The following is a 13,777-nucleotide window of genomic DNA, read 5'->3' on the forward strand; positions in this document are numbered from 1 at the left end:
CAAGTTCCAGATTTCTCTACCTGCCAGCAAACCATGAACAACATATCCCTCCGACCCATTTCTTCCTGTCTTGCTGCTCTCTATGTGCTTACTTTGATTGTTCTTGTTGCCGGAAAGTCTGGATCTGATGGCCTCATCACGGTACGCTCCATGTCTTGGCTGCTGCGCGAAATCGGTTGCTCAGCCCCACGTGCCCGTTCTTCTTGGTTCGTTCTGCATCATGTATGCTCTTTCCGTGGACCATCACTTTCGTGATGTTTTTGGAATGCAATTGCCTCGTCGACCACCTCAAACATACGTAGGACGCAGACGTCGCGGCATGCCCTGCCGTCCAAGAATTATCGGCAGTGAAGCATGAGCTTGCAAGTACAGAATCACCCATCATGCGACAAGTCTTCGCCTGGCTCTTTCCTTTTGGACCTGGATGGAACTCTGGTGCGTACTATGCACTCCAGTCCGTTGACCTCTCTACGGCCCAGCCTCACTTCCTCAACACGACGTCGAGACTGACTATGCTCATAATAATTGAACTTCGTTCAGTGCTTGGTACCTTCTACATCAGCTCGTGCGTCTCCTTCGATGTTGCCTGACCCGAGTCTAACTGCAAATGCCGTCTTAACGTTGCCACCAACTATGGTTCTTGGTGTTTTTGAACGTCGAAATTATAGGGTCCCTAATTTTATTCTCGCGTTCATCCCTGCTCAAATCAACCGCAACACCTTGAACACCATGACGGCTTTCGCGGTGCGTCTTTCTCTCTCAATGTATATTTACCATCGCGGGCCACAACTTGGCTACCCGTCGCGCCATATAAAACCTGCACGTTGTGCTGACTTTGCTCTTTCTTGAACAACCTTTATGGTCGTGCCTTAAATAGACTGGTGGACTCCTCTCCGACGTCTTCCTCCATTTGGTGCCACACTCCTTCATGGGCGAACATCAGGACAACTCCGCCCATTTCGTCATGGTAGAGGAAAAGCGGAACATCCTTGTCGGGTAATGTACCACAATCTCTCCGCTCCCTTTTTTTCTCTTTGTCTCTCTATTCCTGTCTGCATGCGGCCCATAGTCTCTCGACCTTGATGTCTATGCCGAATCCTAACTTAACCCACTTCATGGTACTTGTCTATCTACCGCCTTACCCATACACTACGCGTGAAGATGTCGTTGGTCTTCGTATGGGTTTTCCTGCCGTTTGGACGACCTCATGCGCTGCACGATGCCTTCATCCATTCTTTTCTTCTACGTGGTATTTTCCCTTGGGCTTCCACCGTGACTACAACCGTGGCAGGCTATTATTCAACCCATCGCTATCGGAGCTTGAAGTCTGAAGCTTGACGAGAACCACAGAACCACGAACAACCACTCCATGCATGCATACATACCGTCACTGTGTCCCAGCCCACCTGGACGACGCACGTTCTTTCCCATTTACTTCGCGCTCGTTCGTGACAATCGTCCTTCGCGTCCTGACGCCTCTCCCTTCGCTCTTTTTCCCCTTTTCTCGCTCAACTTTGTTTCTGATGAGCCGTGCACCTTGCTGACCGTTATGTCCTTTCACCCTTCCCTTCCCCGTGCATGCATCCGTACGTCCGCTCCGTACACACACCCACACATGCGCACGCACACAGTCTAGGCATATTCGGAGGCTTTGCGGCCTTCTTCGTCATGGAGAAGACTTTACGTGTTCTCGGCGGAGGAGGAGAGGACGGCCATTCGCACTCGAACTCGCATTCTCACAGCCATACGGAGGAAAAGCAGGGTGGTGGCGAGACCGAGGGGACTGCGACGGGTGTGGCGGCTAAATCTACGAACGGCCTGCGGGAGCGCAAAAAAGTCGGCGGAGAAGACCATCAGGGCGAGGAAGAGGAGAAACACGCCCAGGTGTCTAAGTTATCTGCGTATTTGAATTTATTTGGTGATTTTTGCCATAATATGTGCGTCGGTTTTTTCTCTCTCTGTGGCGTTGTCTATTCTCCGATGCAAAGCCGCTCATTCTCCTATTATTATTATTCTTTGTATGTGTGCAGTACGGACGGTCTCGCGTACGTCTGCTCGTTTATATCTCGCTTCCACTGCTTTTGCTCACCGACAGCGATTTGACGGCTCACGCCTCGGTGGACTCGAACGCGAACACAAACACAAACATACATTATACAGCATGGCTGCGTCATTCTACTCGAGCCCGCTCATCGGCGCTACGACGACCCTCGCCTGCTTCGCGCACGAGATCCCACACGAGATCGCGGACTACAGCATCCTCATCCGGAGCGGGTTCACGAAGAGAGAGGCGATGCAGTCGCAGTTCTTGACTGCCGTTGGGGCGTTCGTGAGTAGTTGTCCCCCTTGTTCCTAAACCTTTGCTTCTTTCTACATGTGGCGTTCCCTGCGACCGTTCGTTTGAAGGACGATTCTTCGTTGATGTTCTTGAAGACCGTACCATATGACTGACACTTTGTTCTGTTCTGTTCTTCTTCCCCCCTGGCCCTTACCTCCTTCTTCCCTTCCCTTCCCTCCCTCACTGGTATACGACGCACGACCGTAAACCAACGACCAAATCCGGACGAACGTTGGGTCGTTCGTCTTTCGTTTGGCCCTGAACTTTGAACTCCCCTTCCTCGCCTGGACTGTGGATGGGTACGGACTCTCCCTCCCGGTTTGGTCTGCGACATCGCGACAACGGGAAATTCGACTGCTGTATTCCAGGTCGGGTAAGTCTTGCTCTTTCTTTCTATGCATCAGGTGCCCTCTGCGTCGTGTTTGGCGTTTGAACTGACTGGTTCCTTTCACTTCCGGTTTCTGATCCTGATCCTTCTGATCGTGCATATGCATGTCACCCGATTCGATTCGCGGCGCCCGCGTCGCTCACCCATCCACCCATCCACCCGTCCATCCGTCCACCCGTCCACCCGTCCACTCGTCAAACCATCCGTCAATTTGATTGACGAACGCAGGACGTTCATGGGCATCGCGATCCACAACGTGTCGACGGGGCACGAGAGCGCGGCCGGCTCGAATGATCTCGTCGCGGCGCTGAGACAGAGGGCGAGTGGGATATTGGGGACGTCGGTGCGGTTTGCGGATTTGGTGAGTCGCTTGCTTGTTTGATCTTCCTTCCTTGGTTGGTTGTTCGGTCTTCATTGGACGGTATTACTTGTTCTTTTGTTTGTTCGCTGTTCGATGTTCGTTGTTACTTGCTGCTTGTTGTACGGTGGCCCCGAAGGAGTGCTGACTGTTTGTTGTTTTTTTCACACACAGACTATACCGTTCGTAGCGGGCGGGTTCATGTACATCGGCGCTGTCGCAGTCTTACCCACGTACGTCCGTCTATCCCCCAGTCCGTCCCAGTGTCCCAGTCCGTGTGTCCGGGTTGTCCGACCGGAGTCGAGAGTGGTTGTCTCGACCCGAATGCCCTTGCGGTTAGGCCGTATGCTGTGTGCCACTCTTCTGACCGGACAGAGCAGAGAGTGACAGCCAGACAGGCGAAAGTGCCTCGATAGAACTGAATGACGGGATTGACTGACTTGACTTGTTCCATGCTATTCTTTGCGCCCGACCGCACGCACATAGACTGTTGGAAGAAAGCAAGAGCGGGAAACAGGCGCTTCGGGAGGTTAGTCCGGTTCTTCCTCCGTTATCCCTTCTTCTTTTCCCTCTTCCTCCTCGTCCTCTTCCCTTTGTTGTGCTTCTGAGATTGAAACGAGTAACTGACTGACGCAAACTTCGACCCCAGTTTGGTGCGATGGCGTTCGGAGTGCTATGTATGTTCCTAGTGGCGTGAGTTGTTCTTCGATCATACTTTGCTGTCTTCCTGTCTGCGTGCGTGCTAAAATTATAACTGTGGGTCCAGCTGGAACGAATAGAATAGAGGGAGTAAGTTGGATTGGGTGGGCGCAGTGCGGTGGATGGGGATGGGGATTTTGACATGTGCAAACGGGGAGGTAGGGGTGTGTGAGTCGAGTTTGTTACGGCGCAGGGAGAGTGGGACGGGGGCTTTTAGTACTATGTAGTACTACAATTGTTCCGCTTGAATACCCATACAGTACAACTAGGCTGATTGAGAATCGAAGCGCCGGTGATCTAACGACTAACAGCTCTTCTCTCAGTGTGAGGAGAGCCGTGTCCGATGAGGAGGAGTGAGTGAAGAGGACGGAAGCGGAAGGGGAGGGCGTTGATGGGACGGAAACGAGGGGGCGGGAAGTGATGCCGGAAGGAGAGAGTAAGTAGGAACGTGCGTGCTGTGGTTCGTGGGCCGGGCTGCCGGGTCCGCCGAAAGTGACGCGTAATTGGAAATTTGTGGAATTGCGGCCACACGACTCGCTTTTCGCTCTCCGTCCTCTTTCCACTTTATACGCTCTCTGTCCTCGCACACAGACTCATTCCCCGGAAACAAGAACAGTCACAGTATGTTCCCCTTCCAGCTGTCCCCTTGTTGGCCACTATATATATTGTATACTCACCCGTGCCATCGTCCAGCACGACGTCGACGGCTTCCTCGCTCCTTTCAGCACCCCAACACGATCCATCGCAGGAGGCTGCAGCTCGTAGACGCCAGCCGCCCTCGAACCTCCCGGACGAGTCAAGGATCCATAGCCCCATTACGTCCTCCAATCCCCGTCGGCTCCGTGTCCGTCATATCCCAGCCTGCCAGCCACAAGAAGCCACATCTATCAACCTGGCCGCCTTCCTCCCTGCCTCCTCAAGTCGTTGCTCTTCCTTTCACGGGTCCAGCTCCTGCACTTTTGACTCTTCTTCTTCTTCCTCGTCGTCGACGACGTCTTGCTCGACTTCACTCGCTTCAACTTCAAATCAACCGACGCTGCTTACCATGGCGACAAAAGGCCGCTCGACACCCCGCGTCGTCTGCTGCGCGATACCTATCGCAAGATCCGCCGGAAAGGTCCTCGTCGTCACAAGTAGAAAACGACCAGAAAGATGGGTTTGTGAGTACTCGCTCTTCTTCCTATCCACCCCTCCTCCTCCCGCATATGACCGACCACTCCCTCTTGGCTTTTTACATCCCGTCCACGCGTTCCTGATTCACTCCTCCCTCGTGCCTGATCCATTGCTTCCGTCTCCGTTCATCTGTATGTGTCCCGAAACTGACTACCCTTTCTCTTTGTCTTCACCCGTCTGGTCATGCACTGCTACAGTGCCGAAAGGAGGCTGGGAGTCAACAGATGGTGTGCTCGAGGCAGCAGCATCGCGAGAAGCCCTGGAAGAAGGTCTCATCCTTTGTCCCTCTACCCGTCCCGCCCCATCCTAACCTACCCTTCATCGCTCCTCCTCGCGAATCGCGAAACACGAAACAATACCCCACCCATACCAATGCCGTGCCTCTGCCCGCATCTCCGTGCCCGCACGCACCCACTCCGGTAACCCACCGCGCTCCGTCGCATTGCGTCACCCCACCCACCCGTCACCCACCGTCCTCTGTCAATCAACCCACCGTCCTTCCAATCACGATGAACTAGCCGGCGTCCGCGGAAACATCACGCGCTACGTGACCACGATCCCCTCCGCGTCCTCGACATATCACTTCTTCGAGCTAGACGTGTCCGGGCTGGATGCGGAATGGCTGGAGAGCAAGGAGAGGAGGCGGGAGTGGGTCGATTTCGCAGAGGCGGTGAAGCGCGTGTCGTGGAAACAGGAGCTCGCGCAGGGGTTGATGCTTTCGACGCTTGCGCCGCATCGGTAACGTGTGGTTGAGTTCTCTTTCTTTCTTTGTTCCTGTGTCGTCTTTTTGTTGAGCTAGCGTTTCCGAGGTTTGGCGTTTGACGTTGAAGGGACGGACGGGCGTCGCCGTTCGTTCGTTCGTTCGTCTGAGCGTCCTGTCGCGCTACGTCGTTCCTTTTCTCCCCTGTTTCCGTTTCCGTGTTTCCGTGTTTGTTCGTCTGTTCGTCTCTCTGTCCATGCTGTTTCTCCGCCATATCCATCCATACATATCCATCTCTCTCATATCCTCTCCGTCTCCGTCTCCGTCGCACTGTGCAATTTCCATTTTCCATTTTCCATTTTACCTCCCAATCCATCCATCTTCGTTCTCCGTTCTCCGTTCTATCTACCATCGTCCGTTCTTCCTCCGTATTTTCGTATTTTCGTATTTTCGTATTTTCATAGAATAAACAGTCAGTCCAAATCGTCCGTTTTTCGTTTGTTCGTTTGTGCGTTCGTTCAATGCTCGATCTATTCACCGCCCTTCTCCTCCGTTTTTGTGTTTCTCGCACACGCACCCGCATCCTCGTTCCCGTTCCCCTCCGTCGTTTCACGCGTTCCGGCTTTACTTACCTACCTTACCTACCTACCTACCTTACAATTCCCCTATTCCCTTTTTTGTTCGTTTCGTTTCGTTTCGTTTCGTTGCGTTCGACCTTATTAGTACTACATACAGCCTACATGATTTCCTTTATTGAAACTTTTTTTTTTGCAACCCCAACCCCGCCTCATGCTCATGTCACGTCCATGTCATGTCATGTCATAACCAACAATCATATATCTCGCCTCGCCTGGCTCAATCGGTTTATCTGGCTCAAATCGGTTTGGCTGGCTCGAATCGCAGTCTGTGATTAATCTCAACTCTAAACGAACGAACAGACGATACCTGTCTGCCCGTCTGCCCGTCTGCCCGTCACTTGTGATATAGACGTCTGCACTTTTTTTCGTTCTTTTTCTTTCTTTCTTTCTTTCTTTTTTGTGCATGCTTGTCTGACTCTCTGGCTGTTTGTGTCAGTCTCCCACAGTCACTAGTCAGACCTATACAACGGGAAGACAGTCGTCCCCTTAGTTTGTGTTCGGCCGTTCGCTTCTATCCGTCCTTCGAGTCTGTTCTGCTCTGGTTGTGCAACATAGGACCAGACAGACAGACAGACCGACAGACAGCCTGGCGGTCAGATTGGCTACGTGTTGTTCTGTCGTTCGTTCGTACGGTAGAGCTTGAATTTGGACTTGACTTGAACTGAAAATTTGAACTCGGTGACGGGACTAGAGGAACGGGAGGCCGAACTGGAACTGGAACTGGACTGGATCTGGGAGGTCGGTGGTGGCGATTTGGAGGCGGGGTCGGAGGCGATCCTCGAACAGGAGACTGAGCAGATGGAAAGACATTCTGATCCTATGATCTGTGTCCCCGATAGTCGATAGTCGATGCTCGACCTTTCCTACACCTGGATTTTCAAGTTCTCCACGGCACCTCTCCACACCCCTCGTCTCGTGTCCGCCCTCCGAGTCGAACCCGATGTATATCAATGTCATCTATGTTCCTGACCGAACACAAGAGTCTCGTTCATAATGCTTGATCCATCTCTTTGGGATACGGGCGAACTGCCATATGAAGAAAAGGCTCCAAATGGTGCACGAGTCAACTCGATAAATGATTCAATCCTCGCTGCCAGGTAGGGTAAGTATACAATCAAGATGAATGACTCCAGTATATCAGTCATCAGTCATCGAAGCCGTCCATGTCGATATTGAAGAAGAAATGCTAAAGGTCCGTGGTCAGTGAAGATAGTGACGACCACACTGATACCGACAAAGAGAAGAGAGAGTATGCCGTACCTTGTACAGCGACATTACTTTCACGACCCAGGCCTCGAGGTGGAAGATCTTCTTGTTGCCTAGTCGCATGCGGTTTTCCTGGCGGTTGATGGGGATGTCAGCACGTAGTCGCCAAAATCAAGGAAGGAAGGAAGGAAATCAAGAAAGGATGAGATTCGGCGCACATAAACAGCAGCCCAGTGCATGATATCCGCCTTCAGCCCTTCATCTACCCTATCCACTAACCGGTCCGCGATGGTCTTTGGCGCGACAAACATGAGCCTCGGTCAGGATCACGGTATGACGAGCGGCGGGAGGACGTACCTTGATGATCACAGTCGGCGGTATACAATGACTGAGAAGTTCGTACAGCTTCGCACGGACGTCCATCACCCGCTGTGGACTCTGCTCCGAGATGATCATATCCGCGACTTTGTGGCAGTAGGTTTCCCAGTCGGGTTTCGCGATCGCCAGGGGGCCTTCGAGACTTGGTCTACGAGATCGAGGGGGTGGGGGTGGGGGGAAGGGGGGGGAGCATTGTGTTTAGTTTAGGCAAAGCCAAGACACGGATGCGGATGAAAACGAGCACGTACGTCTGCATCTTGAGCGCTTCGAGGACGAGGATCGCTTTCCTCATGTTGCCATTCGAGTCTCGCACGATCTCATCTGCTGCTTCTTGTGGTATCTTGGGTATTCCAGCCCGAGTGGCGACGTGGTTCAGGACTGTTCGCATCTGCGGCACACGCACGACAATCACCATCACCACCATCCGAACGTCAAAAACCAAACATGGAACGACGGGGGAGGACGTACCTCTTCATGATTAGGGGCAGCGACCCGCATGAGCAGACAACGACTCCGGATGGGCGCGATGAGTCGGGATGTGGAGTTGGCGCAGAGGATGATGCGCATGTTGGACATGTATTTTTCCATCGTGCGACGGAGGGCGGCTTGCGCGTCGCGGGAGAGGGTGTCTGCTTCGTTGATCACGACCACTACGTCACATCACATCACACATGCGTTGAGTACATACTATCAACAGAGGATGAGAGACGGCAAAGCGGGTACGGTACCTTTGAATCGTTGACGGGCTGTTAGGTCGACTTGTTGTGTTTGCGCGATCTCCTTCAGGATCTCTTGGATGACCACTCGGTCGTAGTTCCCCACTTCGCTAGCAGCGTTTCAGACGCCTCAGGGCAAGAGCAGCTTGGGAGTTGGTATGGATGCAGACGTACCTGGGGGTTAATTCGATGTGATAATTGCTCTGTACGATGTTCACGTCGAGCTTCCGTTTTGATGGCGTCAGGAACACGCGCTGGTCTATTTTGAGCTGAGCAAGTCGTTCTAGTAATGAGCCCATAGGCCGAACTCAGTATACAGCTGTATTACAGACGTACCTTCTCCACTCCACTTCCGAACAACTGTCTCAGTGTGCATGCGATGCGAGTCTTCTTGCCCGCGCCCGATGGTCCATAGAAAAGCATATGTGGAAAGTCGCCTGAAGCAGCCTACATACACGCGTGGAAGGTCAGTGACTATCTTGAAACACTTTCGGGCCATGGACTTGAGACTGACGAGGGACTTCAGTCTTGTCGAGAGACCTTCGTGATAGTGGAGATCATCGAGACTTTTGGGACGGTACTGAGAGAAAAAGTGCGTAAGATCACTGCCAGGCCTGGCCCAATATTGGATCAGAGCATACACAGTCAACCCAGAGAGACATGGCTGGAGTGTGGGTTGCGAAGAAAGTGGGTTTATGTGAATGGTGGGGTAAAAGGTGGTAAGGATGGTGAACGCGTAAGTCGTGAAGCGCTGAGGATTTCACAGCGCGACGCGTGACGTCACGCGTTGGTGACCGTTGTTGGTTCCCGTAGGATCCTTCTGTTGCCTGTCACTCTCTGTATGCAGGACGTCGTATTAGCCGAATTATCGAGATGGGAAGGGTACGTCCAATCCGATCCAGAGCGTGTTCTAGCGGCCATTCGCCTTCGGTATCCTACTAGCCTTGCAGATGGGTCTCAGGCCCCGAACGAATGGGGGGACACCTACAAAGTACGTGGCCGTGTTTGCCTTGGACGGTTTGCAAGCTGACCTAGTGCATTTGTCTTCTTCATATTGACATAGATTACTTTCTATGCCATAACTGCCATTGAACACTGTTATGGTGCGGGTCCCAGCTGGCAATATCTGGTTCGAGGTGGCCTTGTAGACCTTTTATGCCAGAAGGTAGTGGAGTTGAACCCGGATACTGCAGTATTTCCACAGTTTGCAGAGAACATGAGTGAGGATCAATTGAGAAAGGTAAGCAGAATATCCGCATACATCGAAGTGGTAGGTTCCTCACGATTGCACATCATAGACCCCGGCGCCGTGGTTCAGTCCACTTATGCCCCTCTGCGCTGGCGCCGGGAACATTCAGGATCCCATGACGCCAGAAGATACTCTACTGGTAGAAACTCTGAAGCGTCATTGGCCTACGATGATGAAACGAGTGAGTGTTCGAAACTCATTATATCTAGTCCCGCTTCACGCTGTACAGTCGAACTGACTGGTATCCATTACGTGTGTATCACAGATTTGGGAACTTCCTGGAAGCAGCCTGAGCTCTGAGAATATATCTGGTCCCAGCATACAGCGAATGCTTGTCGCTAATCTTCTGAAATATCTGACCACCCGCGACCCCTCTTTCTGGGAGTGAGTTCCGGCTTCTTGTTGCTTATGACTTCTCACTGACTTTTTCGGGGTTTTAAATAAAACAGAGTCATTGATAGCTGCCCTCATACCATTCCCGTCATCATCCGGAACTTTCTCCATCCCATTCAGCCTGCTCCAGACCGAAAGACACCGGAGTTCATGCTTTTTGGCCACGAAGCCTTGGCACGTCTTATCGCACCGGTTGACGCACCAACAATAATATATCGAGCTCAGCACCCCATTCCTCTTGCGACTCTTGAGCGCGTGCTCCGCGGCGCGAGTGGCTCTATGGAATCCTTGATCTCTAAAATCACCTGGCATCTTGTGTGGCTCCCCTACGAGCACTCGGTTCAGTGCTTTAATCTTTTACAGCACGTCAGGCCCTTCCTCGCTTCCAGAAACTTGCCAGCATATGTAGAAGAACACGAACGCTTGGTGCAATCCAAAGTTTACTGGAAAGGCCTCTTCTCCCGTCTTCAGCGAGTTACCAACGAACCGTTGCTTGTCCGGAACGGCGCAGCTGGCGGCGTCTTTTTTTCCATATTCATGGAGCTTGTAGATGTTGGCGATAAGATCGTACCCGACTTATACAAGCGTCATGTCGAGTCGATGGTGGAAGCCGATTTATTCGGCGTGTTAGATGACGTTATTCCCTTGCTTTCGGGTCGCTCAGAGATTAGAAATCAGAGTGAGTTTGGGGACCCGTAGTCCATACCATTTCAAAATCAGCCGGATGCTGACCAGGTGCACTAGGTCGATTGTACGCGTTTTTTGACGTCATGGGTCAAATTGCACAATAATCACCCTCTCTGGCCACTATCCTGCGCCCAAATTTGCCGCGCCCCAAAATACTACGATCTCTCCTATCGTTGGCTCATATCAAAGACGATCAAGGCGTATACCGCATCGCAGACATAGACCCAGTGACCGTGACAGAATGCTTTCGTTCCCTTTGTCAAGTTGGAGAAGGCATGCATGCTCGACACGGAGTGTGGACGGAGGGGATGCACAAAGGAGAGCGAGTCGAGATGTTCTGTGTGTCACACGGTGGTATATTGTGGCCCAGAGTGCCAGAAAAGGTAGCTTCCTCAAACAGCAATCCAATTCTCGAATGTCAAACTCACTGATATGCGATAATCGCGACAGGGATTGGCGGGAACATAAGATCGTTTGTGGATTCAGCTTGACGACCACAGGTCATGACGGCAGAACAGACTGGGAGGTGGTACTGCCGCAGAGCATGAGGAAGGTTCGGTAAGGCTATCGGTGCTAAGGCCTAAACACTGGTAAGTCCCGCGTGTTTATCATGCTGAATTCATATGAGACATTTATATGGACTGGAGTTCGCACTATACTCCATACAGGAGGTTTGTAGTGAGATACATTTTCTCCGAAGGCATCATTAATTGAGATATCTCTTTGTTACTCTCAAGAATGAATGTCATCAGCCAGGCCCTCTTTTTCAGAGCAGCACGGACCTTCCTAAAGGGAAAAGACAAAGGATTCCAAGGACCTAAAAATAGAACCACACAAGGGCACGTGCCAAAGGCGCGGTGGCGTTCCTCTATTGTTCTATTTTGAAATGGCATCGGGACGTGTCACCTTTGCTTTGACCTCTGGCAGTATAAAAGGGCTCTCATGTCTCGTCAATTCAGCACCTTGCCATTTCTCCCGCTCTTGACTGGCTTGAATCTTAGCTTTATCCTCTCTACTGCTTATCATGTCTGACCCGGATGTCTCCATGGAAGACAAGCATGAACCTATGATCCGGTTCTCCCCAAGCTGGCGTCCTCCAACTATACAGACCGAACCACCACGGCCCAATCTTCTCGCCCTCATTCACAAGTCTTTCGTCGAGGATGTAGACCCTGAGTGGCGTCAACTCGATGAGGTCGTTGGCACATTGTGGCCCACTCAGAGGAGTCGGCTCATGCGGCATGCTCCCAGCCAGCATAATGATCAGAGTTGGCTTAGATCTCTTGAGAATCTCCCTCGGGGTCACAAGGACCCTTTGTACAAGTTTAATAGCCTTCGGGACTTGCGTGTCGCGTTTCTGGAGAGTAACCGGTACCAATCTGAGGCTTCTGTCGCCATGCTTGGGACACGCAGTACGTCTATCACATTTTTTGCTCGCGATACTTTAATTCTGATATATTGATTTTGCTTCGCAGTCAAAGGAGAGGCATATGCTAAAGCTCTCGAACTTCTTCGCGAAGTGACACTCTGGGGTGTCCCAGAGCATCTGCTCCTCGAACGTGGCCTCAACCAGCACTTCCTCATTTACGCAAGTATGGACCTCGGCCTATCCCTCCCCACCGACTTCAACCGCGCTTTCCTCTGGAGTCATCTCGCCGCCATGGTCCAATTCAACTGTGCCGCCGGACTCAGCATCACCCAGGCTCCTGCCCTCAACGAGCTCAGGTGTTCCGGACCATCAGCAGATCCAGAGGGGATCGTTCCCTTTCTTGAGAGGCTACATAGAGCCGTGGAGGAGCACAGCAGCCTAGCATCTAACACCATCGACCTCGCGCCATTGCCCGACGAAGAAGAAGACATTGACGCCCCAGAGGTGCACGAAGTCACCATCGACAACACGTCCCGAATCACTCGCTACGGTCTTTCGGGTCGTCTCGTTCCCGTCCCCAGCATCCTCAGCGACGCAAACCGCAAGATCGGAAAGGTCGACGATACCTTCCGCGTGTATTGGGCCATCTTTGACTTCCTGATGTGTCATATCAGGTCCTTATGCACGTATAAGATCCTCCTCCAGTTCCGGACGAACAACCTCGCTGGGGTTCTGCAGATCAATGACACCATCCGTCGAGCGCGCACCCCTGCCGCCGCCACCTCTACTAGTCTCCCGATCCTCATACTGATCAGGAGGCTGTTGACACGCTGGGAGCTGAAATTGCAGGCTGTTTGGGTTCCGTATGAGGAATGTGTGAAGGCGGGGGAGGAGCGTTATATGGATGGTACGGAAAAGGTATGGGATATGTATGTTTATCTGAGGATGAGGGGCGACAAGAAGGCGAGGGGGATCAGTGCGAGGTGGGTGTTTGGGGAGGCTGGGAATGAGGGTCTTCTGGAGAGGCTGAGGCGGCATGAGGAGTTCTGTGAGCAGGATCGTTAAGGAGGGAGATAGTACTGGCCCTGCCAGTGCATAATCGACGATGATCAGTGATTTCTGTTGTACTGATTCAATAGTTCATAGTACTTTGCTTAGTCTGTATCGATAACAATTACTCTAATTTTCCCAACCTATCCTTATACGACCCGTCGTTCGTTTGCCCTCGTCTTAAACCACCCTCGCTCTGAATCCCTCAAACGGCAGCCCAAACAATCCAATGAGAAAAGATGAGTATACATAAGTTACGCAGCATATCAAGAGACAACCTAGATAACCTATTTCCTGTGGGGATGTTTTTCTGTCTGAGTTATCCGTACGTTTCCAAGTCAATCCAAAGAAGGAAGAAGGAGAATAGGTGGAGGGGAGGGAGGAGTTCGAGCGCGACTAGGCCAGCGAAGAACGAAAAGACTGTAAGTACAAAGG

The 13,777-nt window shown here is 52.0% G+C and overlaps 5 protein-coding genes across 5 annotated transcripts; 4 read left to right on the forward strand and 1 right to left on the reverse strand.

The window, feature by feature from the left end:
- Positions 1–80: 80 nt before the first annotated feature.
- STEHIDRAFT_73134 (Zinc/iron permease) lies at positions 81–4,023 on the forward strand. The gene is made up of 14 exons (XM_007299399.1): positions 81–141; positions 303–435; positions 541–565; positions 669–744; positions 878–996; positions 1,632–1,937; positions 2,031–2,045; positions 2,161–2,329; positions 2,707–2,711; positions 2,955–3,102; positions 3,259–3,317; positions 3,571–3,613; positions 3,734–3,777; positions 3,851–4,023. Exons 2-14 carry the CDS (start codon positions 384–386, stop codon positions 3,861–3,863), a joined length of 1,074 nt encoding a protein of 357 aa, XP_007299461.1. The 5' UTR covers positions 81–141; positions 303–383; the 3' UTR covers positions 3,864–4,023.
- A 372-nt stretch (positions 4,024–4,395) lies between these two features.
- On the forward strand, positions 4,396–6,392 carry STEHIDRAFT_73138 (uncharacterized protein). The gene is made up of 4 exons (XM_007299400.1): positions 4,396–4,404; positions 4,477–4,943; positions 5,154–5,225; positions 5,475–6,392. Exons 2-4 carry the CDS (start codon positions 4,829–4,831, stop codon positions 5,696–5,698), a joined length of 411 nt encoding a protein of 136 aa, XP_007299462.1. The 5' UTR covers positions 4,396–4,404; positions 4,477–4,828; the 3' UTR covers positions 5,699–6,392.
- Positions 6,393–7,399: 1,007 nt separating this feature from the next.
- Positions 7,400–9,289, reverse strand: STEHIDRAFT_73141 (P-loop containing nucleoside triphosphate hydrolase protein). Its single transcript, XM_007299401.1, has 11 exons — positions 9,236–9,289; positions 9,109–9,174; positions 8,931–9,041; positions 8,769–8,863; positions 8,607–8,704; positions 8,347–8,528; positions 8,127–8,266; positions 7,858–8,026; positions 7,719–7,793; positions 7,555–7,632; positions 7,400–7,480 (listed from the first exon to the last, which is right to left on the reverse strand). The coding sequence occupies exons 1-11, from the start codon at positions 9,254–9,256 to the stop codon at positions 7,439–7,441; spliced, it is 1,077 nt and encodes a 358-aa protein (XP_007299463.1). The 5' UTR covers positions 9,257–9,289; the 3' UTR covers positions 7,400–7,438.
- Positions 9,290–9,435: 146 nt separating this feature from the next.
- Positions 9,436–11,253, forward strand: STEHIDRAFT_165639 (uncharacterized protein; the record flags this gene model as incomplete). The annotated part of the gene is made up of 6 exons (XM_007299988.1): positions 9,436–9,585; positions 9,658–9,834; positions 9,893–10,024; positions 10,109–10,227; positions 10,293–10,915; positions 10,981–11,253. The coding sequence occupies 6 exons, from the start codon at positions 9,436–9,438 to the stop codon at positions 11,025–11,027; spliced, it is 1,248 nt and encodes a 415-aa protein (XP_007300050.1). The 3' UTR covers positions 11,028–11,253.
- Positions 11,254–11,947: 694 nt separating this feature from the next.
- STEHIDRAFT_107880 (uncharacterized protein) lies at positions 11,948–13,357 on the forward strand (the record flags this gene model as incomplete). The annotated part of the gene is made up of 2 exons (XM_007299989.1): positions 11,948–12,335; positions 12,399–13,357. The coding sequence occupies 2 exons, from the start codon at positions 11,948–11,950 to the stop codon at positions 13,355–13,357; spliced, it is 1,347 nt and encodes a 448-aa protein (XP_007300051.1).
- Positions 13,358–13,777: the final 420 nt, after the last annotated feature.

Source organism: Stereum hirsutum, assembly GCF_000264905.1.
Source record: "Stereum hirsutum FP-91666 SS1 unplaced genomic scaffold STEHIscaffold_2, whole genome shotgun sequence".
NCBI lineage: Eukaryota > Fungi > Basidiomycota > Agaricomycetes > Russulales > Stereaceae > Stereum > Stereum hirsutum.

What these genes read in the sequence shown, in the direction of transcription:
- STEHIDRAFT_73134 (XM_007299399.1), top strand. Translation starts at nt 384, where the DNA reads ATGCGACAAGTCTTCGCCTGGCTCTTTCCTTTTGGACCTGGATGGAAC. An exon ending in AAGCGGAACATCCTTGTCGG is followed by an intron (nt 997 to 1,631) that starts GTAATGTACCAC and finishes GCACGCACACAG; the next exon opens with TCTAGGCATATTCGGAGGCT. An exon ending in ATTTGGTGAGTCGCTTGCTT is followed by an intron (nt 3,103 to 3,258) that starts GTTTGATCTTCC and finishes TTTCACACACAG; the next exon opens with ACTATACCGTTCGTAGCGGG.
- STEHIDRAFT_73141 (XM_007299401.1), bottom strand. Translation starts at nt 9,256, where the DNA reads ATGTCTCTCTGGGTTGACTGT. An exon ending in CTGCCCCTAATCATGAAGAG is followed by an intron (nt 8,267 to 8,346) that starts GTACGTCCTCCC and finishes CGTGTGCCGCAG; the next exon opens with ATGCGAACAGTCCTGAACCA. An exon ending in AAGTAATGTCGCTGTACAAG is followed by an intron (nt 7,481 to 7,554) that starts GTACGGCATACT and finishes ACGGACCTTTAG; the next exon opens with CATTTCTTCTTCAATATCGA.
- STEHIDRAFT_73138 (XM_007299400.1), top strand. Translation starts at nt 4,829, where the DNA reads ATGGCGACAAAAGGCCGCTCGACACCCCGCGTCGTCTGCTGCGCGATA. An exon ending in ACGACCAGAAAGATGGGTTT is followed by an intron (nt 4,944 to 5,153) that starts GTGAGTACTCGC and finishes GCACTGCTACAG; the next exon opens with TGCCGAAAGGAGGCTGGGAG. An exon ending in GCGAGAAGCCCTGGAAGAAG is followed by an intron (nt 5,226 to 5,474) that starts GTCTCATCCTTT and finishes ACGATGAACTAG; the next exon opens with CCGGCGTCCGCGGAAACATC.